General features: G+C 37.1%; 1 protein-coding gene across 1 annotated transcript in view; it reads right to left on the reverse strand.

Annotated features, from left to right (window-relative positions):
• Positions 1 to 27,801, reverse strand: part of Ttn (titin) — a 265,315-nt gene that overhangs the window by 81,305 nt on the left and 156,209 nt on the right. Inside the window, 59 exon segments of the mRNA XM_047544703.1 lie at positions 26 to 328; positions 435 to 734; positions 1,323 to 1,601; positions 1,701 to 2,006; positions 2,090 to 2,286; positions 2,555 to 2,660; positions 2,754 to 3,053; positions 3,252 to 3,551; positions 3,641 to 3,756; positions 4,198 to 4,384; positions 4,478 to 4,774; positions 4,873 to 5,160; positions 5,248 to 5,369; positions 5,673 to 5,850; positions 6,009 to 6,156; positions 6,866 to 7,017; positions 7,111 to 7,395; positions 7,497 to 7,611; positions 7,768 to 7,955; positions 8,217 to 8,519; positions 8,619 to 8,921; positions 9,012 to 9,281; positions 10,137 to 10,403; positions 10,507 to 10,631; positions 10,736 to 11,144; positions 11,234 to 11,512; positions 11,595 to 11,861; positions 11,976 to 12,192; positions 12,194 to 12,243; positions 12,332 to 12,500; positions 13,131 to 13,228; positions 14,960 to 15,226; positions 15,992 to 16,115; positions 19,064 to 19,206; positions 20,018 to 20,144; positions 20,589 to 20,728; positions 20,821 to 21,072; positions 21,075 to 21,086; positions 21,928 to 22,194; positions 22,306 to 22,572; positions 22,691 to 22,817; positions 22,948 to 23,087; positions 23,176 to 23,439; positions 23,574 to 23,840; positions 24,156 to 24,329; positions 24,332 to 24,418; positions 24,511 to 24,609; positions 24,612 to 24,636; positions 24,929 to 24,976; positions 24,978 to 25,004; positions 25,006 to 25,070; positions 25,209 to 25,481; positions 25,840 to 25,902; positions 25,905 to 26,117; positions 26,276 to 26,329; positions 26,332 to 26,410; positions 26,412 to 26,623; positions 26,626 to 26,675; positions 27,347 to 27,398. Of these exon segments, the coding sequence (XP_047400659.1) occupies positions 26 to 328; positions 435 to 734; positions 1,323 to 1,601; positions 1,701 to 2,006; positions 2,090 to 2,286; positions 2,555 to 2,660; positions 2,754 to 3,053; positions 3,252 to 3,551; positions 3,641 to 3,756; positions 4,198 to 4,384; positions 4,478 to 4,774; positions 4,873 to 5,160; positions 5,248 to 5,369; positions 5,673 to 5,850; positions 6,009 to 6,156; positions 6,866 to 7,017; positions 7,111 to 7,395; positions 7,497 to 7,611; positions 7,768 to 7,955; positions 8,217 to 8,519; positions 8,619 to 8,921; positions 9,012 to 9,281; positions 10,137 to 10,403; positions 10,507 to 10,631; positions 10,736 to 11,144; positions 11,234 to 11,512; positions 11,595 to 11,861; positions 11,976 to 12,192; positions 12,194 to 12,243; positions 12,332 to 12,500; positions 13,131 to 13,228; positions 14,960 to 15,226; positions 15,992 to 16,115; positions 19,064 to 19,206; positions 20,018 to 20,144; positions 20,589 to 20,728; positions 20,821 to 21,072; positions 21,075 to 21,086; positions 21,928 to 22,194; positions 22,306 to 22,572; positions 22,691 to 22,817; positions 22,948 to 23,087; positions 23,176 to 23,439; positions 23,574 to 23,840; positions 24,156 to 24,329; positions 24,332 to 24,418; positions 24,511 to 24,609; positions 24,612 to 24,636; positions 24,929 to 24,976; positions 24,978 to 25,004; positions 25,006 to 25,070; positions 25,209 to 25,481; positions 25,840 to 25,902; positions 25,905 to 26,117; positions 26,276 to 26,329; positions 26,332 to 26,410; positions 26,412 to 26,623; positions 26,626 to 26,675; positions 27,347 to 27,398 (10,842 nt within the window).

Raw genomic sequence — 27,801 nt, forward strand, 5'->3', positions numbered from 1 at the left:
AGCAACTCCATTAAACAAAACTTACCAATAGGATCTACAGCTTTGGTGGGAGGAGTGGCCCGAGAAGGTTCACCAATACCAGCAGCATTCTCTGCTCGCACACGGAATTGGTACTCCTTTCCCTCTTCAAGTCCTTTTGCTGTGTAGGTCAGGACTGGAACCAGGTGTTCATTGCATCTCTTCCACCTGTCTTCGCCCTTAGCAATCTTCTCTATGATGTAGCCCATTATCTTGCTTCCTCCATCATACAAAGGTGGCTTCCATGTAATAGTCATTGCCTTAGCTGTAGGATTATGAACTTCAACATCTACTGGTGGATCAGGAGGTTCTGAAAAACAAGAAAAAATGTTAACCTTGGGAAAACCATCTTCTTCAAACAAAAAGAAAACTTGCATCTGAATTACTAGGCATTTTATATCTATGCTTAAACTTACGCTTTGGATCTTGAGCAATTACTGGATTTTTCAGTTCAATATATTCGCCTCCACCAATCTTATTGACTGCTTTAACACGGAAGAAGTATTCACCATTTGGTATGAGATCCTTTACAGTCCAAGATAGTTTGTTCTCACCAGACATGACTGGTATATACGTCCTCCTCCCAGCTTCTCTGCGTTCCAGCACATAATGAAGAATTGGGCTTCCACCATCATATTCTGGAGGCTCCCAGGTTAACTTACAAGAACTCTTGGTCACATCACTTGCTTTAATATCTTTGCATGGACCAGGTAGGCCTGTTACAAATGCAATTGATAATTATTATTGTAATCCTGAAAAATCATAATTTTCATAGTGAACTTTCTCTAGGTGGAGCTATTGTGAGTTGGTTAATCTTTCATGTGCTATAGTGTCCTTCATATTGCAGGACGTTAGCATCCTTGACCCTCAACTACCAAATGTCAGTAGTAGCCCCTAAGTCTTTGTACAGAGCAAGAATGGCCCTACAAATTTCCAAACATTATCAGGGGTGCAATGGAGGGCAGAAAATATTACTAACCCTGAAAGAAAATACTATGGAAAAATGTGAATTTATATATAAGAAATAAATATTGGTCATTTAAACATTGTTTGGGTATGCTGTATCTCTAAATTATTATTTCACATGCAAATAACTAAAACAGGAATAAAATAAACTAATAAGAGTTTAGCAATTTTATCTGTTAAGAATTGCTTAACTTCTCACATGGAAATAAATAATCTGAAGGGTTGTTTAGTTTACAAATTTGACCAGTTCATGAAGCCATTTATACTAATACTGCAAACAACTAATGTCCCCAACATATGAAGAAAATCTAGTGTTTATTTCATTAAGGAATGATTACCTATGACTTTGACATTGATTGAGGCAGTTGCCGAGCCAAGCTTATTCTCCAATGTAATAGTATAAACTCCAGCATCTGCATGGACACTCTTGGGAACTTCAAGGTGTGCGGAGATATGATCATTCTTCATTGTTAATCTATCACTAGCTTTAACTTCTTTGCCATCTTTATGCCAGCTAACAGTTGGAACTGGGACGGCTCTGAAGGGAACAGGAATGCTTAACTTTTCACCTTCAATAACAACAATGTCATGAGTCTCCAGATCAATCGTGGGCTTGCCTATAAGATATAATCCAAAAGAAGGGGTAAAATGTCTGTCAAAAAAGCAATGCATGAATAAAGACTATCTTATTAATTGTAAAAGACAAGGGTTCTTACAGTCTGGGTCTTTGGCAACCACATTTTCGGAGATTTCAGAAGGCTCACTGACACCAACAGCATTGACGGCTCTCACTCTTAGAACATACTCTTTGTCAGGAACAATACCCTCTTCAACCTTGAATTTCAGGTCTTTTATTGGGCGAGAATTAACTCGCATCCATTTCTCAGTGCCTACTGGACACATTTCAACATGGTATCCTATAATAGGACTTCCGCCATTTTTCTCTGGAGGCTTCCAAGCAATGGCAATGTGTTTTCTGCCAGCGTCAGTCACGTGTAGGTCAAGGGGAGGTGAGGGAGGACCTGAGAAAGGAATGAAACAATCACATAAACAGTCTTATCATCAAGTTCTAGAGGATATCCTTTGTATGATCAGCACCACTTACTTGTTGGATCTTCAATTGACAGGATTTCTGTGGGTTCACTTGGGTGACCAACTCCAGCTTCATTTTCTGCCCGAACCTGAAACTGGACCTCTGTCCCTTCAATGACATCGGTCACTCTGAAGTTACAGTCAGGTCCTGAGGTCTTTCCAGCTTTCACCCAACGGGTACCTAATTTTTCTTTCTTCTCAATGATATATCTATTGAAACAAGAAAGTGCTTCATTAGCATTAATGGGGAAAAAAGAAAATGTTAAGAATTTTCAGCCAAGCTGGGTATGGTAGAGGCTGAGGCAGGAGGATTGTAAATTTGAGGCCAGCCGGGGCAATTTAGTGAGACTGGCTCAAAATAAAAAAGGGATATGGCTATAGCTCAGCTATACGCACACCTGGATTTAATTCTCAGTTTTTATAAAGAGAACTTTCAACCAAATATAAGTTATATTTTATAAATTAATTCAATTTCTACCTCTGTATTGGTCTTCCACCATCATTTTTAGGTGGCTCCCACTTTAGGTCAACATGTCGCTTTGTCACATCAACCACTGTTAGGGCGTAGGGTGGTCCAGGAGTAGCTGAAAGCAAAACAATATTCACTGATTAGAAAAGCCAGAGGGAAAAGTAATAATCTACTACAAATGTTACAAAGAATATGTTGAAGAGCATACTGAAGGTGTCTTTGGCCAAGACGGAATCCTCAATTTCAGTGTAGTCACTTTGTCCTATAGCATTTTCTGCAGCAACTCGGAACACATATAAAGAACCCTCAGTCAACGGAGTTACTGTGCACTTGGTGTCCTTGACAGTGGTGTCCACTGTTTGCCAGCCTTTTCGCCTGACATCCCTCTTTTCCACAATGTAGTTGGTGATGGGTGACCCTCCATCTTTCTCAGGAACTGTCCATTTTAGGTCTGCTGTATTTTTTGTGATATTAATAACCTCAAGCCAACGAGGTGGTGATGGAGGATCTGAACAAGAGAGAGAAATTTCAGTTTTTTTTTTTGTATTGTCCAATATCCAGTCTTCACTGAATATTTTGGTAGTTATTAGGAAATAAAATAGCAATAAGAAAATAGTAATAATGAGTTTTTCATATTTTCTCATATTGTAGTTTTCAGATACATGTTGGAAGAATTTATATCCCCCAGACATTAAGAGTGACTTACAGAGTTTCTCCCGGCAAAGCACAGGGTCACTGGGTTCACTGGGTTCACTTTCCCCAGCCTTGTTCACAGCTCTAACTCGGAAAGAGTATTCCTGCCCTTCCATGAGCCCCTTGAGCAAGTGCTCAGTGGTTGGAACTCCTTCAGCCACTCTGACCCAGTCTTCTGTTCCAGTTTTTAGCATTTCAATGACATAAGACTCAATCTTTGCCCCTCCATCATGTTCTGGCTTTGTCCACTTCAAGAGTAATGATGTTTTGCCTATATCTTTTACAGTTGGTTTTCCAGGGGGCCATGGAGGATCTGCAAACAATGAAAACAAATATTTAGGTTCATAAAAAAGAAGTGACTAAAAGCTTCAAAATAATCATGGAAAAGTATATAAATAATACCTATGGGATCCTTTATTAATATTGGTTCAGTTGACCTGCTTGGCTTTCCAGGTCCAGCCAGATTTTCAGCCAACACACGGAATCTGTATTTTTTCTTATTGGTGAGACCTTTCACTCTGAATTAGGAAAAAGAGCATATGCAACAATATGAAGCAGTAAATTATACTTTACATAGAAGAGGCAAATTTATTTAAATTATGAGAAACTAATTTGGAAATTCAACAAAAAATCATATAATATAAATTTAAATTGTCCTTTATCGGTGATGCAATTTAGATTTGGAGAAGTGTACCAATCTGATTATGTTATCTATAATAATAATCATAGTGGAGGACCACTTTGAAATGTCCAGAAAGTTACTGTTTTATAGTTAATTGAGGAATGTGTTCTTGAATGGAATTTTTGTCATTTCTGAAATTATATGAAAATAGAAAATATAAGTAAATATTATTAAAATTAAATAGTAATATATAATCATGTATGATTATAGGGAATACTAAAAAGTGAAAATTTGAATATATTGCTGTTTTAACACTTGATGGAAGTTCTGGGCATACCTGTATGTTGTATCCTTTACTGGCATCTTGTTGCATCTAACCCATTTATCAGTATCAGGATCTAATCTTTCAACCCAGTATCCAGTGATGGGGCTGCCACCATCATCATCTGGCTCACACCATGTGAGAGTCACGGCATCTTTAGTGATATCTGAGGGTTCTAGGCGAGTTGGTGGTCCCGGTGGATCTGTAGATAGGATAATGATATAACAAGTTATATGTCCCATATATCAATATGATACCTAAATACAAGTTTGACACAACTGACTGAGAAACTTACCAAATGGATATTTGGCTATTATTGGGGTGGCCTGAACTGGCTCACCAACACCATACATGTTTTCTGCAGCTACTCTGAAGACATACTCTTTATTGGGTGTTAATTTGGTTGCCTTAAATTTTGTGTCCTTGACAGTTGAGGAGAGCTTATGCCACACCTCACTATCTGTTGCTCTTCTCTCCACAACATAATTTGTGACCTTAGATCCACCGTCATCTCGTGGTGGGTTCCATGTTAGAAGACAGGACTCATTGGTTACATCTGTGATATCGAATGCAGCTGGCGGCCCAGGCTTATCTGTAGATGGAATTACACAGAAAAAAATGTAACCACGTTTTATTCAAGAAAGTAAGTGAAAGAGTTGGTCCTTTTTTAAAAACAAGAACCTCCCTTACCTAAGACATTCACTTCCACCACAGCAGTGGCCCGGCCGCAGACGTTCACAGCCTCTATGATGTATGTGCCGGTGTCACTTCTCTTACTGTCCATGATAGTCACTGTGGATTTCTTAGGAACATTTTCAATAGTGATTCTTTTGTCCTGCTTTAGGAGCATATCGGCCTTCGTCCAAGTTATTTGAGGTTCAGGTTTTCCAGTTACGGTGGCAGGAAGTTCAATCTTTGTTCCAGCTTTTACAGTAATGCCAGCAAGGAGCTTCACATCAAGGAAAATTTCTGGGGCCTCTGAATGGAAAAGATTATTTATGCTGTTAGCAAGTTCAAGTTTAAGTTAGAGGCCTGATAGATAAGATAAAAATAAGAAATAAATACCTTGTGTGTCCACAGCCTGGATTTCATCTGTGGGTTTGCTTGGCTTGCTAGCGCCTTGCCTGTTCAAGGCCTTTACACGGTAGGAGTACCATTTGCCTTCCTCAAGACCTGTCACTTCCATTCTGTCAGAAAGCAAAATAGAGTATTTAACTGTCCTGTAGATAACCTATTCCATTGTTCATTTGTCACAGACTTTCCAAAATTCATAACACTGGCACAAACAGCTTTAAAATTAAGTCTGTATTGCTTTGATATTGTAACTACTAAAAACTGAGCAGAGGGCATATTCAGCAACACTTTAAAAGCAGACAGGCACACCCGAATTCTCAATGAAAAACACAAATGTTTAACATTTCTCAAGGAAAACACATTTTAGTGAGTAGAAGTAAGTATTTACTCTTGTGCCCAGTAATTAAGAAACCTACTTTGTTTCTGCAACAGGTTCTCCACAGGCGACCCATTTATCGGAACCACGTGGACACTTCTCAACTATGTATCCTTTGATGCGTGAACCACCGTCATATTTAGGTGGATCCCACGTTAGGAAGATGCTCCTGGCTGTCCGATCTCTCCATTTAACATTCTCAGGTGGGTCAGGCACCGCTATAACATTTTAAAGAGTGAGTCAGTCTTAGGCTACTTAAGAAGTTATTATCTTTATATTCAACCCCCTTTCCTTTTCCCCATAACTTCAACTCCAGTTCTAAAATAAAAATCAGGTAACATGAGACTAGGTAAGAAATCATGAAGCATGTACTAACTTGCAGGAGCTGACATATTTACAGGTTCATCAACATATGCAGGTTCTCCAGGGCCACACTTGTTACGAGCACAGACTTTGAATAAATATTCTTTTCCTTGAACCAGATCAGGAACTGTGAATTCTAGATCGGTCACAAAGTCCATAACCTGGGACAAAGAAACACAGTTAATTAGTTATTTCCCAAAAACCATTTTCCCAAGTCAAAGATTTTTACCATAAGCAAGGGATACAAATGGAAGTTGTTTTGAATGCTAAGGATTATTCTTATATTAATTTCATATTAGGAAAAAATTACAAAGCTGGATACATAACAGTATTCGATCCTTAATATAAGGAGAAACTGTTTCATGGTTTGTACACCTTAACAAGATGGCAAATAAGATGTTGATTCTATCAGTTTGGTTATTATAAAAATGATTTTAAATAAGGATAAAGAGTAGTTACTAGTATAAATGAAGGAAGAAAAGAATGGTAGTTGAGACCAACTGAGATAATCCTGGAGAAAAAATGTGAATACCAGGGTAATACTTAATTTCCTCAGAATGGCTTATAGCTTAATGGGGGCATATTGGGTTCTCATCAGGTACCAAGTGAATATGTAAGTTTTATTTTTTTAACAAACCTAGCTAAAAATTTGGTAAGGCTCATGAAATGAGACTGTTATACCAAACCTTGGTTGAACTCCCTCAGGAAGCAATTAGCATCAATACATTTTTTAAAAAGTTTTTGATATTTTTTCAGTGAGGTAATGGTAAAAAGATGTGGCACATATAAATTTTGTGTGGCATTCCAGTCTTCTGGGGGATTTCTTCTCCATATTTTTCTGGAGTTAATGCATCACTACTGAAAACTCACTTTAGTCCATGTTTTCCGACTGACTTCTCGCTTTTCAACAACATATCCAGTTAATGGACTTCCTCCATCATCCTCTGGTGGTTCCCAAGTCAAATGTACTGAATCCCTGGTTATGTCTCCAAATTTCAGTTCTTTGGGTGCACTTGGGCGAGCTTAAAAAAAAAAAAAGTAAATATCATTGATGGTTTGAACCAATATTTGTTAATACTGCCATGTTATCTTAGATAATAAAATTAGCTACTTACTGATTACATTGACATCAATTTCCCCAGAGATTGATTTCACAGGATTTTCTAATTTCAGTGTATAAATGCCTTTGTCTGGACGCTCACTTGGAGAAATGACAAGTTCAGCATAGGCAGATAAGGTCTTCATTTTCACACGGTCCCCTGCTTCTAGTACCTTATCTCCAAAACACCAGGTTGCAGTTGGCCTTGGGTAGCCTGTACTTGGAACCAGGATCTTGATAGGATTTGGGACTATAATTTCCAGACCATCTTTAAATGCACTTAAATCCATTGTTGGTTCAACTACCAAAAAGAAAAATTAATGAGTTCCTAGTACCATAGATAAGTCATTGATACCCCAAAGTAGCTATGTGCTATTCCCAAATCTAAAAATATCTATTTACCAAATGCATCATCAGCTGTTAGAGGACCAAGAATTTCAGATGGATCTGAAACACCAGCTTCATTTTCTGCAGATACTCTATATAAATATTTATTTCCTTTTTGCAATCCAGTAACCTAAAATAATGGATTAACATTGGTTAAAAATATATACATTTAAGCCCATGATTATATACATTTTTTTATGTGTGGTAGTACATGGTAGGCAAGCACTCTAACACTGAGCTGTATCCCCAATCCTCTAAATATTTTTTTTAGATGCAAATTCTTTACCTTGTAAGTCAGTTCAGGGACAGGTTTCATATTGCAACGAATCCAATTATCTTTTCCTTCTTCACATCGCTCAATTATATAACCTATTATTGGACTTCCTCCATCTTTCAGAGGAGGTTCCCATGTGAGCTGCACTGATGACTGAGTCTGATCTGAGGAAGCTAGATTCACAGGAGGACTTGGTCTCTCTAGAATGGAAGAAAGATTTGGAGCATATATATAATTTAGTCACAATTGACGAAGATGATGCGATCAATTCTGTCAGCCTTGTTAAAATAATAGGTTTACTAAATTCACTCAACAAAGAGTAGGCACAGTCTAAGTTTCTATAATTTTGTTCAAATTTCTCTGATGTTCTACCTTTTTACTAACTTTAATTTGAATTATTTTAGTTGATAGCCCTGATGTCTTGATTTAATGGAGTATACATTTCATTTTCATGGGCTTACCAATTGGATCAGCAACTTTGACAAAGGGCGTGGCTGCACTTGGTTTTCCAACTCCAATTCGGTTTTGGGCTCTGACACGGAAACTGTACTCCTGTCCTTCCACCACATCAGTGACAGTTGCAGACAGGTCTTCCGCTCTTACAGTCATGGCAGTGTCCCACCTTATAGAAGTCTTATCCCTTAATTCAATGACATAGTTTGTGATCTCAGCACCTCCATCATATTCTGGTGGTTCCCATGTTAGTGAGACACCAAATCTATTCACATCAGTGATGGTTACATTCAAAGGAGGGCCTGGAACATCTGGATTTCACCAAAGAAGAAGCACATGTTGGTTTGGATTGTGTGGGGGACAAAAGCAAAAATGAGCTAGTTTGCAGTTTTACTTTAAACACTTCTTACCATATTTGCTCCTTGCCTCTACAGGATTGTCTGTTTCTACTGGTTCGCCAGTGCCAACTCTGTTTCTTGCACTTACACGGAATAGATACTCAACTCCTCCTTTTTGTAGTCCAGTGACAGTAAATTCACAACTATCTGCACGGTCTGTGGCCAGAACCCAGGTCTTTCTCTTAATATCACGCCTTTCAACAACATAACCTATGATTTTGCTTCCACCATCAGTTAATGGTTCTTCCCAAGCGAGACTCACTTCACCATCAAATGTTTCTGTCACTTCTAAGTTACGTACTGGCCCAGGAACATCTGAAATTCATATATAAAAGAATTTTTAGGATGTTATCATGCCTTTAGGTTGTGTTGTGCCAGTCAAATATGAATGACTCAAGGTCTTACCAATAACTTGTAAGTTGATGAATCCTTCTGCTTTTCCATGTTTGTTCTGAAGTACAATTTTATACCTTCCCATGTCTCCTTTCTTGGCTTCTAAAATTCTGAAAGAAGTTTGTTCAGCTGTAGTATCAACAGTTTTTGAAGATAAAGGTTCATTTTCCTTAAACCACTCAGCTTCTGCTTTGGGGTAGGCATCATATGGTACCACCATTGTGAGAGGCTGGCCAGCATCAACCACGAGGTCTTGATCAGCTGTCTTGATTTTAGGTGCAGCTGGTAAGAAAGATAGCAAGTGAATGCTTTTGAGTTATGCACTGCAGTTGAACTACAGCATAGATTTTCTACTGTGCATTTGTAAACAAACATTGGCAGCGTAGCCTTGCAAGCACATCATGGTAACTTTACATTAGAGAACACTGTCTTAAAGTTCCAATAACATTTTTCCCCCCAAATTATTGGGCTCCAGAGAACAGAGGGTTGAAAATGGTATAAAATCATAAAATACCCAGTCTTCACCAAAAATAATAGTAGAGGATTTAGAATGGTGTGAACTGTTTTATTTTTCTGATAAAGCACTGCATATTTAGTTCAAGATAAATCAGACAAATTTTTTTTCATATGTACAAGAGATACCCTAATGGCTTTTACATAATGACAACCTATATGGATGCTTTTAGTACAGATCCAGAAGATATATAGGGGTTGGAAAGTAAAAGAGTATAGGGCTGTCTTTAAGTCTGGGAAGATTCTCAGAGTGGAAAGACAATTCTAGAAATAGCCAGTATGTGACAGCTACTGCCCAAGGTTCTGGCATGTAAAGATGAATGCCATCTATTTCCTCTTATTCAGGATACTTGGTAGTAAGGGAAATTAAAAAGTTAACATAGGGGGCTGGGATATAGCTCAGTGGTACAGTACTTGCCCAGCATGCCCAAAGCCCTTAGTATGACCCCCAGCAGTGCAACACAAAAAAAGAAGTTAACATGTAGAGAAGGCTTACTAGAAATTAAAGGATCTCTCAAGGATTATTTCATTCAATAACTGTAAAATATGAAATCTCTGTATTATCTGTGATAATATTTTAATATTATCTGTCAGAATACTTTAGCATAAAAGAAAGAGACATACCTGCTAGTTCAAGTTTAGCTCTGGCTTCTTTGTCTTTGGCAATAAATCGGTATTCACCCTGGTCACGGGGCTTAATATCACAAATCTGTAGCCTGTGTATCTTTCCTTCACTCATCATCTGGTGTTTATCACCCTGGACAACAACCATGTTATTTCGTAGCCACTGGACTTCCACCTTATCTTTGTTGAGCTCAGCAAAAAAGACAACATCGGCACCAGGGGCTTCAAGAATGTCTTGAGGAGGCCTGATGATCTCAACTGGGATTTCTGGAAAGTAAATGTAAAGTAAGTACAAATATATTTTGATTTTGATTAATAGTTCTAAAAAATCAGTCACTAATATTAGAATTATGTTTTATTTAATACATACCTTCCACAAAAAGTCTGGCTCGAGACTTCCTGTCTTCTACTCCACAAGCATATTCACACTCATCGTCCAGCCTACAGTCTTTTATGATGAGTCTATGGATACTACCATCTTTTTCAAATTTGTATCTAAGGAAGAGATTGGATTATTGGTTAGCCTGCATAATAATCACTAAATCGTCAAAAGAGTATAGACAGCTCTAAAAATAAAGAATAAGAAGACTTTTGCATACTTTTTGCCTTCCTTGATTTCTCTCCCATTTCTGTACCATTTCACATTTGCTTTCTCTCTGGAGAGCTGGCAGGAGAAGACAGCATCATCGAACTCAGTGACTGTCTGGTCTTCCAAGTGTTCCACAAATTCTGTCGGGGCTTCTATAATCAGCAGCTCAGCAACAGATTTATCTTGTCCAGCAGTGACAATGTATTCACCTTCATCTGGGAAGCCACAGTCTTTAATGATTAGTGAGTGCTTGTACTTATCAATTCTGTATGATATACGGTTGTCAAAAGCCACTTCTTCTCCATTTTTGGTCCACTTCAGTGTTACATTGAGACGATTAACCTTGCACCAGAATGTGACAGATTTCTTCTCCATTGTTTCAATATCTTTAAGAGGTTCAATAATCCTGAGATCTTCCTCTGTTGTAAGGGAAAAGAATAATGTTGATATTATTTTTCTATAACAGAAATTGATGGAAAAAATCTCTAATACTATATGAATCACTTACCTTCAACTATTAAATTGGCTGCACTTTTAACATTTTCACCTCTGTGATTGGTCAGAGACACATTATAGTTGGCTTGGTCATCTAACCGTGCATCTCTAATTCTGAGGGTGTAGACCAGATCTTTTTGGAGAATAATGTATTTTGAACTGTCAAATATGGCTTCTTCATTTCTGAACCATTTGGCTTTGGCACCTTCAGTATTGACTTCACAGTTGAAGACAACTTCTTGTTGTTCCTTCACACGAGTGTCTTTTAGAGGAACTATGATCCTGAGTTTTTCTGGAAACAACCAATAAGAACTTATAGTAGGACGGAGGACCATTCAAATGCAAACAGACACAAAGTTCAACAACGGACTTACCAATTACTGTCAAGTGAGCTGCTGCTCGGGCAGCCCCAACCATGACCACGTAGGTGCCCATATCTTGTAGTGTGGCATCTTTGACAACGAGGATCCTCTTTTTGCCGTCAGCAATAATGTCATATTTATCTCCAGGCTCAAGTGTCTTATCATCCCTCTTCCACTGAACTTCAAAGCTTTCCTTTGATATAGTGCAGACAAATTCAGCCTTTTCTCCTTCAAGTATTTCAAGATTTTGAGGCTTTGAGATAAATTCAGCAGCAAGTTCTAGAAAGACAAAGTTGCAAGATATTAAAACCCATGTATTTGTACCTTAAATGTAACAAGTATGAATTGTTGAAAATAGATGCTATGCAATATTATGCACTGTAATCTTCCTACCGTGTACTTTGACTTTGCCATCAGTTCGAGAACTTGGGAGGCGACAGTTGTAATCACCGGCATCCTCAAGGTGAGCATTCTGAATGACCAGAATTCTCTTCCTTCCATCAGCAAGTATTTCATATCTTCCTGTTTCAATGATCTCTTCATCCCCTTTGTACCAGATCACTTCTGCTCCAGGCTTGGAGACTTCACAAACCAGCTTTATTGTGTCTGTTTTCATTAACTTCAATGTTGGCAAGATTTTTTGTAAAGACAGCTTCTTCTTCTGCAAGATAGTATAAAAAAAGATTGAGCTCCACTGGAAATTATGTTTTCTTAACTGTAGATTTTCAGTAGACAGCCCTCCCTCTTACCTAGGACTGTCAGCATGCCTGAAGTTCTTGCTGTCCTTACTTCACAGGAATATTCTGCCTCATCATTTAACAGACATTTATTGATGACAAGAATACGCACTGCTCCCTTAGATATGATGTCATATTTTTTGCCCTTTTTAATTTCAGCACCATCTTTAAACCACTGGACCTGTATTTAAGATAGATTTTTTAAAAAAAATCAGTTTTCATGCTGTTCCTTCACATGGGTGTTGTTAAGAGGAACTATGATCTTAAATTTTTCTGAAAGCAACCAACATGACTTTATCATATAACAAAGGATTAAGGTGGTAGAGATAAATATAAAAAACAAGAAAAATGTTATTAATTACTGTGAAGTGAGTTTCTATGATACTGTTATCAGTTATTAAAAATAATGGAATCATATAGTAGAGGGCCTTGGACATAACACAGACCAATTCCTTTGATGTGTAAACTGAGACTCAAAGGATCTTGTTTTGGTAGTTAATGGCAAGAAGAAGCACTTAGTTGCGACATGAAATTGCTGATATTGGATTGTTTTTGATCTAAGAAAACAGCAGTTCTGTATGATCCCAGATAATAATCTTTAAATCTCTTGATTTTGTGTCCAATGTTTTTCAAGCAATAGTAAATGAACAATACTAAAAAGAGAACAATTAAGTATGTATTTCATATGAGAATAATCTTTAAAAGTAAAGTGGTGGTCAGAGAAAGTTTGACTAATTTATTTTTCCATTTTGGCTAGACCAAAAGTAAACATGTTATTTGACAATACAGGATAACAGGTATAATCATATACCTTAGCATTTTCTCGGGAAATTTCACACTCAAACCGAGCCATTTCTTTTTCTTTAACTTGAAGATCAGTGAGTGGTCTTAGGAATTCCACATGAGGAGCTGTAAAAGAACGTCATCACAATTAAAAACAAGGTTTCTGGAAATTTATTTGACATTACTATGGTATGTATTTAAAAAAAAGCCTTTGGTAAGGTCTTTGCATCTTAATAAGTTACTACAACTAACTTTGAAATCAGTTGGAGTTGCCTTTCAGACATGATGCTTTGCTTTTTCTATATCTCTGTAGTTTACATAAGATTATGTATCATACTATATGTCCATTCTTTTGAATGATAACTGAAAAAAATCTTCATTGATAATATGCCAGAATTGAAAGATATTGCTTGTCAAAGAAAATACCAGTAGAAAAGAAATGTTTTCTTATTTAAGGTAACAGCATACTTTTTGAGAAATTAGTAGAATTCAGTGGTAATACAGCTTGAAGCACTGTGATCAGCTAAGACGCATGAGTAACTGAAATCCCTTACATCCAGCTTTTTTTTTTAAACTTGGTTGCAAAGATGTCACATATAAGTCAGGCAAAAAAATCTATTGGTATGATGAACAGTGTGTTGTATATGGGAGAGTGATTTGTCATTTTCTATCTGTTGTTTCATTTATCTCCAGAAGTCATTCAACTGCTGTATGGGGTGGACAGCTGCCTCCTTGCCCTTCCTCCTTTAAGATCTCCTTGTGAGTCCTTTCTGAGATGACCCTTCTTGATCAGAGAGATCCTGGGACAAATGTTGGCTGATGGGCTTGAAGATAGGCCAATGCAGCTGGGCCTTCTTGGAGTGGAGGTAGATGACAAGAGGAAGAAGGAAACCCAAGAAGCTACTCTGACTTAAGCTAAAGCGGAGCAACCATGAAATAAAAAGAATAGCACAATAGAAGATGCACGAAGCACAACCAAAGACACTAGGTTGTACCTGTTGACAGACAAGATGCAATTAAACTAAACAAAGACTGCGCAAAAATATGTACTGAGAAATGTAAAGATGCTATTTTTCACCAGGGGAAGAAGTAATGCTAGAATTCTTCATCCAAAGAATCAAAGATATGCTCCATCTTCTCATCCATTCTTTTTGTTTGTTTGTTTTTTCCCTTGGGGGGTTACCAGGGATTGAACTCAGGGGCACTTGACCACTGAGCCACATCCCCAGCCCTATTTTATATTTTATTTAGAGACAGGGTCTCACTGAGTGCTCAGCACCTCACTTTTGCTGATGTTGGCTTTGAACTTGCAATCCTTCTTCCTCAGCCTCCCGAGCCACTGGGATTACAAATGAGCAACCTCGAGCCTGGCTTCTCATTCATTCTTATTCTGAGATTGAATTATGTAAATGGGTTTCATCACATTATAGTAATCCCAAACGTGCTTCTATTTAAACTGAAATTTCATGCTCATATCCATTTATTCCCCATGCTGAAAATTCAGTTTCCTTCTATATGGAAATCACTTTCACTTTCTTAAAATCAGAGTGTCTCTACTTTCTTTTGCATTCACTTTGGCCTCAGCCATATTGGGTATTCATACAGCAGGTTTAAAGAGCGAATCTGCTCTGAGAGGAAAGCAGTATAGTAAAAAGGGATCGATTGTCCTTATCAGAGCAGATACAGCATACAGACTTAAAAAAAACACATAAAGGATCAGATTAGGTCAGTATCAACATTATAAATTGCCAAGAAATGGGATCAAACCAAGAAGGGCATGCAAAAGTGTTTTTGTTGTTGTTGCTGTTGCTGTGACAAAGATTTTGCAAATGACAAATCCTGTGTAAGAATACTTACGCACGACATTCAGGTTACAGGAAGTCTTAAAATCCTTAGCATCACAAGTGTATGTTTTGATATCCTCTGGAGTACAGCCGTGTATAATAAGTTTTCTGACCCTGCCATCAGCCACAATTTCATACTTCTTATTTTTGAGGATTTCTGTTCCATTTTTGAACCATTTCACCTTAGCATTTTCTCTGGATACTTCACACTCCAGTACTGCAGTGGCTTCCTCTTCGACCGTCTGGTCCTCAAGAGGTTTAGTGAATTCAACTGGGGGTTCTGAAAGAATCATACTTATTAGCCAGAGAATTTCCCCTTTCTTCTCCAAGAGTTTTAGTACCTCCTCAACTTTCCTCTGGCATCTCCAGGGCTTTTTCTGTGCTGTTTGTTCATTTATAAGTTTTGATTACACTCAAATGTTTTCCTCCAATAATGATGTCTTATCATTATTTATAACACAGAGGAAAATCATTTTTAAAAAAGTAACATCAAGGAAATAATAGCCAACTCTTGGCTTATTAAGCAATGGATACCTAGTTTGATGATATTTTTTCCTCCAGCTGCTTTTTTTTTTTTAACTCAAATGTGTGCAATTAAAAATTAGGGATAAACACAGGTAGCAAAACCTAGGCAATCCAATTTTTTTCTTTTCTTTTTTATATTTTTATTCTCTTATGGTACTGGGGATTGGAGCCAGGGCATCACACATGAACACTTTACCACTGAAGCACATCTCCAGCACTTTTAATTTTTTTCAGAAAGGGTCTAGCTAAGTAAGTTACTGAGATTGGTCTTGAATTTGCAATCCTTCTGCTTCAGCCTCCCAAATAAGTGGGATTAGAGGTGTACCCCATCATGCCAAGTTACACTAGTCAATTTTGACATTTTAAAAAAAGTAGTCTGTGAAGTACTTTGTTAGGCTAAAAGATAAAAAGACTTTTGCATATGTTAATGATCCATGATATACAGATAATTGAGAGTTGGCATTATTTTCAAGCCTCCTGCAGTATAGGTAGATTTAAAAATAAGCCTTATAATTATTACCTTTAACAAAGAGGTTGGCTTGAGTTTTAAAATCTTTTGCTGTTAGTTGGACTTCACCAGCATCTTCTAACTTGACATCCCTCAGGGTAAGTGTATGAACTCTTCCTTCTGAACGTGTGACCACCTAGTTGGTTTTTTAGAAAAGTGCAGTATAAGAAGACATGAAACATTATAAATAGGCTCATTTACTCATTTAGATAAATGATTTAAAAGTGACCCAAGTTGTTTTATAATCATCTCAATAGCACATATATATTTAAAAATGATTTTACCTAGTAGTTTTTAATCCCTGAAGACATATGAGCCTTTCATAGTTACCTTTATATAATTACTCTAATTACCTTAGTAATTGAGAACAGCCAGAAAACAAAATAAAGAACAACAACTACAACAACAACAGAAAAAAAAAAAAAAAAAAAAAAACAGAGGGAATTGTAACTAAGATATGATCTGGGAACACATCATATCTGGGACATGGTATTAGAAAAATTATTAGTGACATTTCAATATACATTTTGAATATCAATTTTCAACTGCAAAATATGGCTACTTTAAAAAGTATCTCAATTTCTAACCCATGCATATACATATTTTATCTATTTACACATTGCTTTATTATCTGAATTCTTCTGAGGCTACTCTAGAATATTCTCTGCCACCAAGTATATTGCTCATAATGGTTCTCAATAAATAGTCCATATACAATGTAGTTATTATTTTTACTATGTTAAAAAAAGAGGGAACAAATCTTACAAAAACCAACCAATAAAATGAATGCCAAAGATCTTGCAGATTACGTCAGGACAGTATTAGATGTTTTAAAATATTAACTTATAATGAAAGTATACTGCTTTAATGCAGTAGGCATAATAACTGATCAAACTATTAATTTCAAAGATGAAATTATCAAATGTCATTTAGAACTTAGTTCTTTATGATTGTCAAAAACAACAAAACCCCAAAAGACCAACAAAAATAGCTTATGAATAGCTTATTTATAAAATTTTCTCTTCCCAGTACCTATTTCTATAACCTGTTTTTGTTTTGGTTGGTGGTTGAAGTTTTCAGAAACTAAAGATTCTGCAGAAAACTAAGATTCAAACCTAAATTGACTAGGACAAGTTTATTCTAGTAGACACAATTTAAATAAAACCTGAAAAATTTCATAAAATCATTTTATTACTTCAAAGTTGGTATTTCTTTTTAAAAAGAGACATTTCAGAAATGTTTAGAGTAAGTTCATTCTTTTCTCTCACAGCCTTTAAAATTCTGTCTTTATTTTGTATGTTAGGTATTTTCATATTTTGAAATACCCAAAAATATATGTGAATTGTTGTCTAGATTTTATTCCAAAAAGAAATTAAATGCTTTTGTGTAAAAAAAAAAGAGTAAGTTCATAAAAAGATGATATATTTTGAGAAGCTAGAGTAAGGATTAAAATTCCTATGTCAAAGGAAAAATAGGAGCCTTCTAGAATTATAGTGAACTGATCCTTCCTAATTTCAGAAAAAAAGTTTAATGATGAAATATTATTTTTGAGAAAAGAAACATAGGTATCTACATTTTTAAAAAATTTAAGTGGTACAGTTTTTATTAGAACTAGAACTGATTTTTTAAAAAGATCTTTTAGTAAAAATCTCTCAATTTAACCAAAAGATATTTAGTAATACTAGAGTAATACCACTTATCTTTAAGCAATTTCAAGAATTACAGATCTAGAAAGGATCATGAAAAATCAATCACTTCTCAACTGCTAGACATGAAATGAATTAAACTACACTTAACAGGAAAAAAAATGTACATTTTAAAAGCAAGCTTGAGGGTGGAGCTGCCCCATCACCCAAATCAGTATTTAAGACTTTGCTGTAAAGAAAGTGTTCAGCAAATTAATTCTCATGCTATAGTTGGAATGTACTGCTGCTTTTTCTAGCTGGTAAAAAAAGGAGACCAACTGGCCATCACAGTCTGGATGACCGGCAGAACTTATCCACCAGATCAGTGTTATTGAACTACCCTTTAGTTTCTTCTGTAGATGACTAGTTTTTTCTGTTTGTTTTTGGACATTTGTTCAAAGGCACTATCTTCTACTATTTCAATCTGGTTCTTGTTAAATTGAATCCCCTTTATTGTTTTTTAAGTCTTCAAAGTTTGTATTGAATCCTTGGTACACATTTATTATTTCTAAAATATTGCAGAACGATGCACTGTCTTGTGCTCTCCTTCCAAAGCATGCTGGACGTTTTCTGTATATCTAATTTCAAAATTAATGGTGAATGATCATGATAATTTAAACACATGCATTGTTTTGGGGGGAGGAATGTAAAATACCTCAGTCAATTTAGATAAATTGTATTTGGGACTATCTAAATAATTGCCTCAGTTTTTACTTATTAAAATCTAATCATGGGAGCTGGTTATTTACCAAAACTTCTTAAAGTATACTTGTTAATATGTGTGAATAATCATAGTACCCTTCTTTCTTGCCAGTACCACTGGTTACACTTTAAATAGTCCACTTGCATTCCAGAATTTCCACAGCCCAAAGCACTTGAGGGTTAAAAATAGCTTTGTAGACAGGCTCAAAGAGCAAATCTGCTCAGAAGTTATCTCAACTACTCGGATCAACTGCCTCAAATGGAATTCTAGTCTTCTCCTCTAATCCTCTTACATGCAGAAGACTAGATAGCATAAAGAGAATTAGTCTTAAAACCTAATGTGCGCTATTGTTACAAACGCCTTTTTGATGCTTCTTGTCTTCTAGTTAATCAAATAAGGTAGCATTGATAGCTAATGAGTGTTTGCTTTTTCTTCACAAAAATTAAAACCTGATTCTCCTTTAAATAATTATTTCTATTTCAGTAAAAATGTTATCAGGTTAAATTCAACAAATAGCTGACATCTGCCTTACAGTTTTAGTAGAAATCAGGCCAGAGGGGAGAAAGGCGGGAGAGAAGGAAAAGCAGGGAAGGGGACAGGTAAAAGAGCAAAGAATAAGAAACATGAGTGAAAGGGAAGAAAAACCAGAGTGAGAAGGCAAGGATAAGATGAAGCAACCATGCGCCTGCTTTTTACCTTATCGCTGGGCTCTAGTTTCTTCCCTTTGAGGTACCACTCCACTGGGATATCCTCATAAGAGAGCTCACAGTCAAAGGTGGCTGTTTCTCCTGCAGTCACTGTGACATCCTTTAGAGGCCTCAGAAGACCAATTACTCGTGCTTTGCGGGCGGAAAGAAAAAGCTTTGCATTACTCATTTTGTAATTCCAAGAAGATAAAGAGACTTAGCCATTAATCTCCATGTTTGTTTTGTTCAAGAAGGAAAAAGCCAGAAGACTGGCCACACTTTTGACTCCCATGTGAAATGTGGCCTTTGGTGTAGAGAAGGGGAGAGCCGGTGGCCGAAGAGTGGGTATTTGTAGGGCCCTTTCTTTGGGATGCACAAGGTCAGCAAGAAATCTGCACTGCATCTGTCTCTCTGCCAGGCATCAAGTTCCTCTTGCTACATAAGGTATGTGACTTCCAAAATAACTAAGACTCTGATTGGGGGAGGACGAGGGGCCCTCAGTCACATAGCCTGTTCATTTCCATCAACCACTTTGCACCTTCCAAAAATGTAAGCCTAATGCTCCTCGCCTTCTTTCTTGAGTCTGAAATGCCCACGCAGCAAAGATTTTCTTTTTGGTGCTACATTTGTACAGTCACTGGAGGGATGTGGTATTCAATGGTTCTGAGTTAGATTCTTACTGTTTATGTAGCTTGAATGAAAAGGAATACAAGAGTAGGGAAATCTGAGTTGCTAAATTTTCTTTTACTCCACTGGCAAGATCAATGACATTTTTGAAATTTTTGCATTTGAACCATTTTTATATTAGGATGTTGAAGAAGTAAATACAAAAAAACCAGTTTTTATACTTTATACTTTTATACTTTAGGGATATTTTCAAAATAATAATTCCAATTAATTTCACACACATTCATTTTCCATCAAAGTGTATATTTAATTTTCAGTCAAAATACATAATACTTACGCTTAACTCGGAGGTGGGCACTAGATTTAACATTGGCAGCTTGGAAATCCACCCCACCTGCCTGGTCCAGGCGACAGTTGTGCAAAATAAGGAAGTGTGTTTTGCCTTCTTCCTTAATTTCACAATCCTGTACCAAAAAAGGAGAAAATCATTTCAGAGTAAGTAATTTTGAGATTTTTCTCTAAGGATAGAATACCATAATTAGAAGAATGCTACAAATAAATGGTGAGAGTATATATATTTATACAAATACATACTCATGTATATTTATTATATTTATTAAATGTATATGTATTCAGTGTTAGAGAAATAAAGGTTATGGGTTCTATCAGGAAAGCAACATTTCTTTTAGTTTTATAATTCTGAACCAGTTAGCATCACAGAATTCAAACAACTTATTTTGTGTAAAGGTGATGGAGCCCAAAGACCCCAATATCTCTGTTTGGCTTAGGGTTTGATAGAGAACCCAATGCCTTGTTTTAAGTGTCCTCCATGTACTCTGACGTTTCCCTTATCCTTTTTTATTTCACACAGCAACTCTGGGTGTTGACAAGTTCAGAAATAGCCTTACAGGTGTCTGGAGCAGGGCCTCTCCCTTGAGTTTCCAGTTGGCATGAATGTCATCTTCAGAGATTTCGGTTTCAAAGCGGGCCGTCTCAGTCTCCATCACCTCCACACTGTGCAGGGGTCGCACCAGTTTAATTTCCCGATCTGGAAAAGTGAAAGGTCAGCATATGCTGTCATTAGCCGTTGGTGGAAATACCCAACAGTGTCATGAGTGAAACTCATGGAAATTTCCTTACCCTCAATGTCAAGCTTTCCAGAGGTCTGATCTGTCCCACAGTCACAGGTATACTGCCCAATATCTGATTTCAAGGCCTTCTTTAGTATTAACATGCGTTTTTTGCCATCTGCCTTAATAGCAACATTTTTAGATGGCTTTATCTCCTTTCCATCTTTAAACCATTTTACTGGTGCATCTGCTTTGCTAATTTCACACTGAAGAATTACTTCATCCTTCTCCACAGCAGTGTAATCTTGAAGCTTTCCTGTAAGTATGGGTCTCCCTCTGCAAGGAAAGTATAAGAGTAAAATAAAATCTTTATTAACCAACTAGGGAAATGACCCTTTTGGAAAGTTAAGAGGTAGCTCATAGAGTTCTAAGTATATTTTAAAATTATACCAGATATTCAATCATTTAACCTATTTAGGCTCAAAAGTTCTCTAAATATTAGAAAGGAAATCAGTGCATGGGATTTGTCAAGATCTAAACCATCTGGATTATGTTTTATAATAGGTTAACAGTAGTTTAAGAGACACTATACAGCTCAGCTTCTATATAATTTTGAATTCCTTCATTATTTGACTAAATTTCTCATTTCTTAGATATTATTATGTCTCATTTTCTTTTAAGCCTTCAGATTCACCTTGTTTTCTTAATCTGTTAATAGTTTTCCTTTAGTATTGTCAATATTTATTAGACTTTATATTTAATCTTCTTGGTATTATGGAACCAAGAAAAAATGAAGTTTATTAAGGTAAATTCTGTTACTGTCTCTTATTATAAACTTGAAAAACATTTCTCTGAAGTAAATTTGATAAAGTAAGGAGATAGCAAATATTTTAAAATCTTTATTTGTAAACACAACAGCTTAATAACTAATTGAGAGTTTTAATTCTGACTCTAAATGGCTATTTTGTGGGCCTACAAGAAAATCTTCATTAAAATCCTCTGCTACCTTTTAGGTAACAGTGTTTTAGACACAAGCCTGATAACATGGGTGACAGTTTCTTAAGGGCCTGGATTGTTTTCATGTAGCAGATACTTAGAAAACTATCTCATGTAATAGGTACTCTATAAATTTCTGTTGAATTTAATGCAATAGAATTAATTTTGCAACAGCACCCACCAAGCACAGTGAGTTTAGCTTCTGAACTTATTCCCATGGCTTCTACTCTAATTTGGGAGGTGTCATCCATGCAGAGGTCTTTGAACGTGATTGAGTGAGTCTTCCCCTCATCATGCATTGAGACCAACTTGCTGGTATGTAAGCGCTGGTCGTTCTTGAACCAGCTAACTGGGATGTTGTCGTGGGACAGCTCCACTGTGAACACGGCACTTTCCCTCTCTTTGGCTATCACATCCTTGAGAGGCGTAAGGAATTTGAGCCGGATTCCTATCAAGAAAAAAAAAAAAACCTCATTAATTCCAGTACCCTAACAAGGAAATATAAAAACAAAGACAAAAAAAATTAAGTTGGGGTGGCCTAGCTGATAAAAACATTTACCTTCAATGATCAGTTTGCCACTTGTGCGTTTATCTTCAGCCTCAAACATGTATTTCGCTTCATCTTCGAAAGCAGCTGACTTGATCACCATTGAATGCCTTGTGCCATCCTTTATGAGCTCAAATTTGTCATCACCTGTGATTTCCTGGGTTCCTTTCAGCCACCGGAATGTTTTGGGCTCCCTGGATACTTCACACTCGAATTTAGCCTCATCCTTCTCAAAGACTTTAACGTCACTGAGAGGCGTGATGAAGATAAGTGGTAGCTCTGAAAGAAGAGGATGGTGCGGATCAAGTCAGAATATGCTTCCTTGCATAACCCTGATCAATGAGGGTCTTAAAATGAAGACTCGAAAATATAGAAAAGTGCTGAGAGTGGGGCTTACCTTTCACTTTCAGATTGGCTGCAGATTTAGCATTGGCGGCCTGGAAGGAAACCTCTCCTGTCATATCCAGCTGGCAATTATAAAGAACGAGAACATGTTTCTTCCCATCTTCAATGATTTCACAGTCCTGTTTAGAGTGAGGGTTAGGAGAAAGAATGTTATTCACGTGAATGAATAAGTCTGCAAATCACCAAGACTTCACCTTCTACCTTCTAGACAACCTAGCCACCCACTCTGCCTCATCAGCTCTGACTTACAGGGGAAGCAGTCAATGGCTCTCCCTTCAACTTCCACTGGCCATGAACATCTGGCTCTGAAAGCTCAATTTCAAAGCGGGCTGTTTCACCAACAAACACTTCTACTCCATACAGCGGCTTTTCCACTTTTATCAGTCGAGCTGAAAGTATGCAAGGTTCTGTTAGTTTGGCTGAACAAATAAACAGCAATTGTGGAAACAGTAAATCTGAGGTCTTGGGTCAACTCACCCTCGACGTTAACATTGGCCTTGGTTGTGTCTGTGCCACAGTCACATACATATTCGCCCTTATCTTTAAGTTCTGCCTTTTTGATCTTCAAGATGCGACGCAGCCCATCGGACTTGATGGAATGCTTAGGCGAGGGTGCGATCTCTTCCCCGTCCTTGAACCATTTCACAGGCACATCTTTGCTCACCTCACACTTCAGGATGATCTCATCTTTCTCAACTCCGGTTTTGTCATGTAATTTCACAGTGAAATACGGGTCAGCCTCTGTCAAAGCCATTCAGCATATGATCAGAAGCAATGTGAAAACTGAAGTTCATTAAAGAACCACGTGTCTAAAATGCTTAATTACCACCCCTCTCACCATTCAGGAACTGTCTAGGTGCATCTGGTGCACTTACCTAGGACCTTCAGATTGGCTGTGGAGCTCAGGTTCTTGACTTGAGCTTTTATCTGTGATATATCGTCCAGTGTCACTTCCCTCATTTCCAGTTTATGAGTCTTGCCTTCAGAGGACATGAGCACTGTTCTGGTGGTGTGCAGCTTGACATCATTTTTGAACCAGACTACGTGCATCTTTTCATGAGAAAGCTCACAGACAAAAGTGGCTGTTTCACCCTCTTTCACAGTCTGATCTTCGAGAGGTGATATGAATTTCAGTCTTATACCTGCAGAATTCAGAAACACAAGTTACTACGGAAAGATTCCACTCTAACCTGCCTGGGTAAAAGGGACCCATTTCATATGACATTTATTAGTTCTTTTCAAATGTAACTGTTCTCCATTAAAAAGTTAAGGGTTTGGGGGAAAGGTAGTTTGTGGGTTTTTTTTTTTTTTTTTTTTTTTGAGTGTGTGTTTGTGACACTGTGAAAGTAAAGTGGTGGTGCTGGTTGTTGGTTTTAGAACTTGGTGTCCTATCTTTAAAGTAATAGATGTGTGTGCCTACACATGGGATGTCATGGTCAGATCTTATCAGCTCTTACCTGTAACAAACAACTGTGCTGAGGATTTCTTGCCCTCCACCTCGGCGGTATAAACCCCTTCATCATCAAACTGAGAATCATTGATAACAAGGATGTGCTTCTTTCCATCGGCGATGATATCAAATTTGTCAGATGCCTTGATTATATCAGGTCCCTTAGACCATATAACATTGCTTCTCGAGTAAGCACACACTCGAATCGAGCCTGTCGCTTCTCTGGAACAGTGACATCCTTCAGGGGCACGGCAAAGTCGAGTTCGATTTCTGAAAATCAAACATTAAGAATGAGGATTTTCATAATGTAGAGGGCCAGGAAATGAAGTTGAGCCCCTCCCTGAGTTTCTAACACCCCATACCTTTCACTGTTAGAATGGCGGTTGTGCACGCATTCAGTGCCTGGTAGAGGACTTCACCTGCCTGGTCGAGTTTGACTTTGTGCAAAGTTAAGAAGCGCTTCCACCTTCTGCTTTGATCTCACATGTCTACAAACAGTAGTTTCATTTCGCATTTACAATGAGATAAATTCCTTAGAGAAGAAATGTTTCAGACAGATTTCTATAGAGTGTAGAAATTACTACTAATGAATATAAACCAAATGTCTCCTGTCATACAAATTTATAAGATTTTTCCAACTTGTGCATAAACATCAAATTCTTTCCTTGGAGACTTAGAAGCCCAAAGTAACCCCATCATTAAACCAAGTCTGAATATTGAACCCCAATACAGAATGTAGTCATTTTATATACTGACAACTTAAAATAGGAAATTACTCACAGGTGAGGGCCTCAGAAGTTCTCCCTTCAGCTTCCATTGCCCAGGAATGTTCGGCCTCTGAGATTTCTGCATCAAAAGCTTGCACTTTCTTTCTCATAAATGGTGACATCCTCTATTGGTTTAAGCAGTTCCACTTCACGCTCTGTATTGTTCAGAAACAAAGTAACACAACACTTTAAACAATCTAACAGTGGTTTACTTTTTTGGTTTTGGTGTGTTATTTTGCCTTATGCAAACATAAAACTTATCTTTGAGGAATGACAGGTAAGGTTTTTAATACCTCCAAGTGTCAACTTTGCAGGGTATCTTTTCCCTTCAATTTCCACTGCATATTCATCAATGTCTTCTGGCATAGCATTCTTAATTTTGAGGAATAAAGTTTTTCCTTCTTTGATTATCTCAGTCTTATCATTTGGTTCCATGGGGATCTCATCATATCCTTTGAACCACTGAACGTTTGGAGTGTCCTTTGCTATGTCACAGGTGAAAACAGCTGTTCCCTTAGGTTTCACATGCTGATCTCGTATAGGTTTCACCAGCCAGTCTCTAATACCTCTGAATGAAAATGAAATCAGAAAGAAAATGATTATGATCTGAGGAATATAAACAACTTTGTTAGTGAATTTCAGAAATAGAAAAAATTTCATAGAAGTAAGACATCATTAATCTGCTATGATATGCTGTAGTCTCCCCACTTAACAAAGGTGGATACTTGGATACTGCAAAACAATTCTTTCTTATATTTTTTTAGCATAATATAACTGAACAAAATTTCCTAGGAATTTACTAACCCTACTACTATTTGTTGGTTTTATTATTTTTCTGAGACAGGGTCTCATTATGTTTGCCTAGACTGATCTCGAACTCATGTGCTCAAGCAATCCTCCCACCTCAGTCTCCCAAATACTAACCTACTACTTTTACACAAGAGGAACATTCCAGGTTGTTGGCATTCTCCACAGTGACTGTGTAGTTCCAGCATCAGTGTCGTCTGCATCATTGATAGTCAGGGCCTTCATCAAGCCAATGACGCCTGGCACGATTCGGCCAGGTTTCTCCACCACAATCTTCCCATCCTTCCTCCAGACTACATCTCGCTCTTTGTTTAACTCACAGCTCAAGTACAATGGCTGTCCTTTGACCACTGTGACCTCCTCCTCCAGCGTTTTCACAAAGCGCACAGGAAGTTCTATGGAGATTGCAGTATAAATTTGAACACATTCAAATAGTCAGTGAAATAAAACTTATTTGGTGAAATAAGGTTTTGTCTAAAGCAACAAGAAAAGTTGCTATTAAGTTTTATTTTGCAAGTTTAATATAGACCATGTTCAAGAGATTGGAACTTACCTTCTACTATAAGCTTAGCAGTAGAGGTCTTTTCTTTATTTCCCAAGCGTAAACACAGGTGTATTCACCAGCATCAGAAAGCTGAACATCAATGATATGAAGCTTTCTGTCTTTACCATCTGCGATGAACCTGTGCCTTTGGGCTCTCTCGGATATTGCTGCCATCTTTCATCCAGGTGGTGATCGCAGTGGAGGGGGAGACTAAACACTCAAAGATTGCAGAAGAGCCCACAGACTCTGCTTCTTTCAAGACGATGTCTTTGATTTCTTTTACAAACTTCAATGGCACAGCCTTTAGCTGGTAGGTGAATGGGGCTTCATCAGGAGGTTTCTCCCCACCACTTCCTGCCTTAATTTTTTCCTTTCAGCTTCTATTGGTGAAGTGTCTTTTTGGCTACACCTAATTCAGAGTAAAACAAAAAGTTGATTTGGCATGCTGGGCTGCCTGCTGGATAAAGCAACTAGGAGTCAAGAACAGAAACTAAAGACCAGGCAGTTGAAAGATCACTTTATATTGCCTTATTTCCGACAGGAAAATGAGATGGCATAAGGAATCCATAAATGATAAGTGCACTTCATTTTCTCAAGATTTAATACTAAGTATAAAATATCCAGACTATTGTCTTATTACTTTAACTGTCATGTATAGTATCCCATGTATGAATGAACTTGCGTAGCATGAATTGGACTTAACTTTCCTGTGTTCACATATGAATACATGACCAGTGTTAATCCATTTCATGTAAAACCACAAGAATGGGAAGTTATACTCCACGTGTGAATAGTATGTCAAAATACATTCTTTGTCATGTATAACTGAAAAGAACAAATTAAAAAAATTAAATAAAAATTGAAAATGAACTTGTAGGGTTCCTTATGCTAAAATATAGCACATGATACTCATTGAGTAATATTAGAGGTAGATTATTTGAAATATAAGACATACTGGCTTTCACAGAATCCATTGGAATAATAAAGATTGTTATAAATTTTGAAAATGTTTTTCCCATTAAAGTTCAGGAATTCAAAGAGTGAAAGGTTATAGTACAGGTCCTGGGGAATGGATCTCACCTTTGATGGGACCTTTTCGGCTTGGCGGCTTCCTCCTTAGGCGCTTTGGCTTCTGAAATAAAAAGAAGACTCAGCATTTAAACAATTTTCAGATGAATTTTATGCTCAACAGTCAAACACTTGGATGAGTCCATACTCTATATTATAAATATTAATGCTAAAGTGAAGTTGGTTTTATTTATATGATTCTATGGGGATTACTTCAAACATTTCCAAGAAGGTGTATTCTGAGACTGATGGGACCAAGCTAAATTGCTAACATATTAGTATTAACAAATTGTCTCGGAAGTACCTTTAGTCTCTCTGCATTTCTGAAAGGCTCACTGTCAACCTGTGAGGAAGAGTTTGCTCTTGCTTAGCTATGAAAAGTATTTACATATATTTGTATGTGTGATTATGCAAACCAAGGAAATAATTTTTTGTTCACAAAGAATTCATATAGGGAAAAGGGAGGT

Source organism: Sciurus carolinensis, chromosome 3 (assembly GCF_902686445.1).
Source record: "Sciurus carolinensis chromosome 3, mSciCar1.2, whole genome shotgun sequence".
Classification (NCBI taxonomy): domain Eukaryota; kingdom Metazoa; phylum Chordata; class Mammalia; order Rodentia; family Sciuridae; genus Sciurus; species Sciurus carolinensis.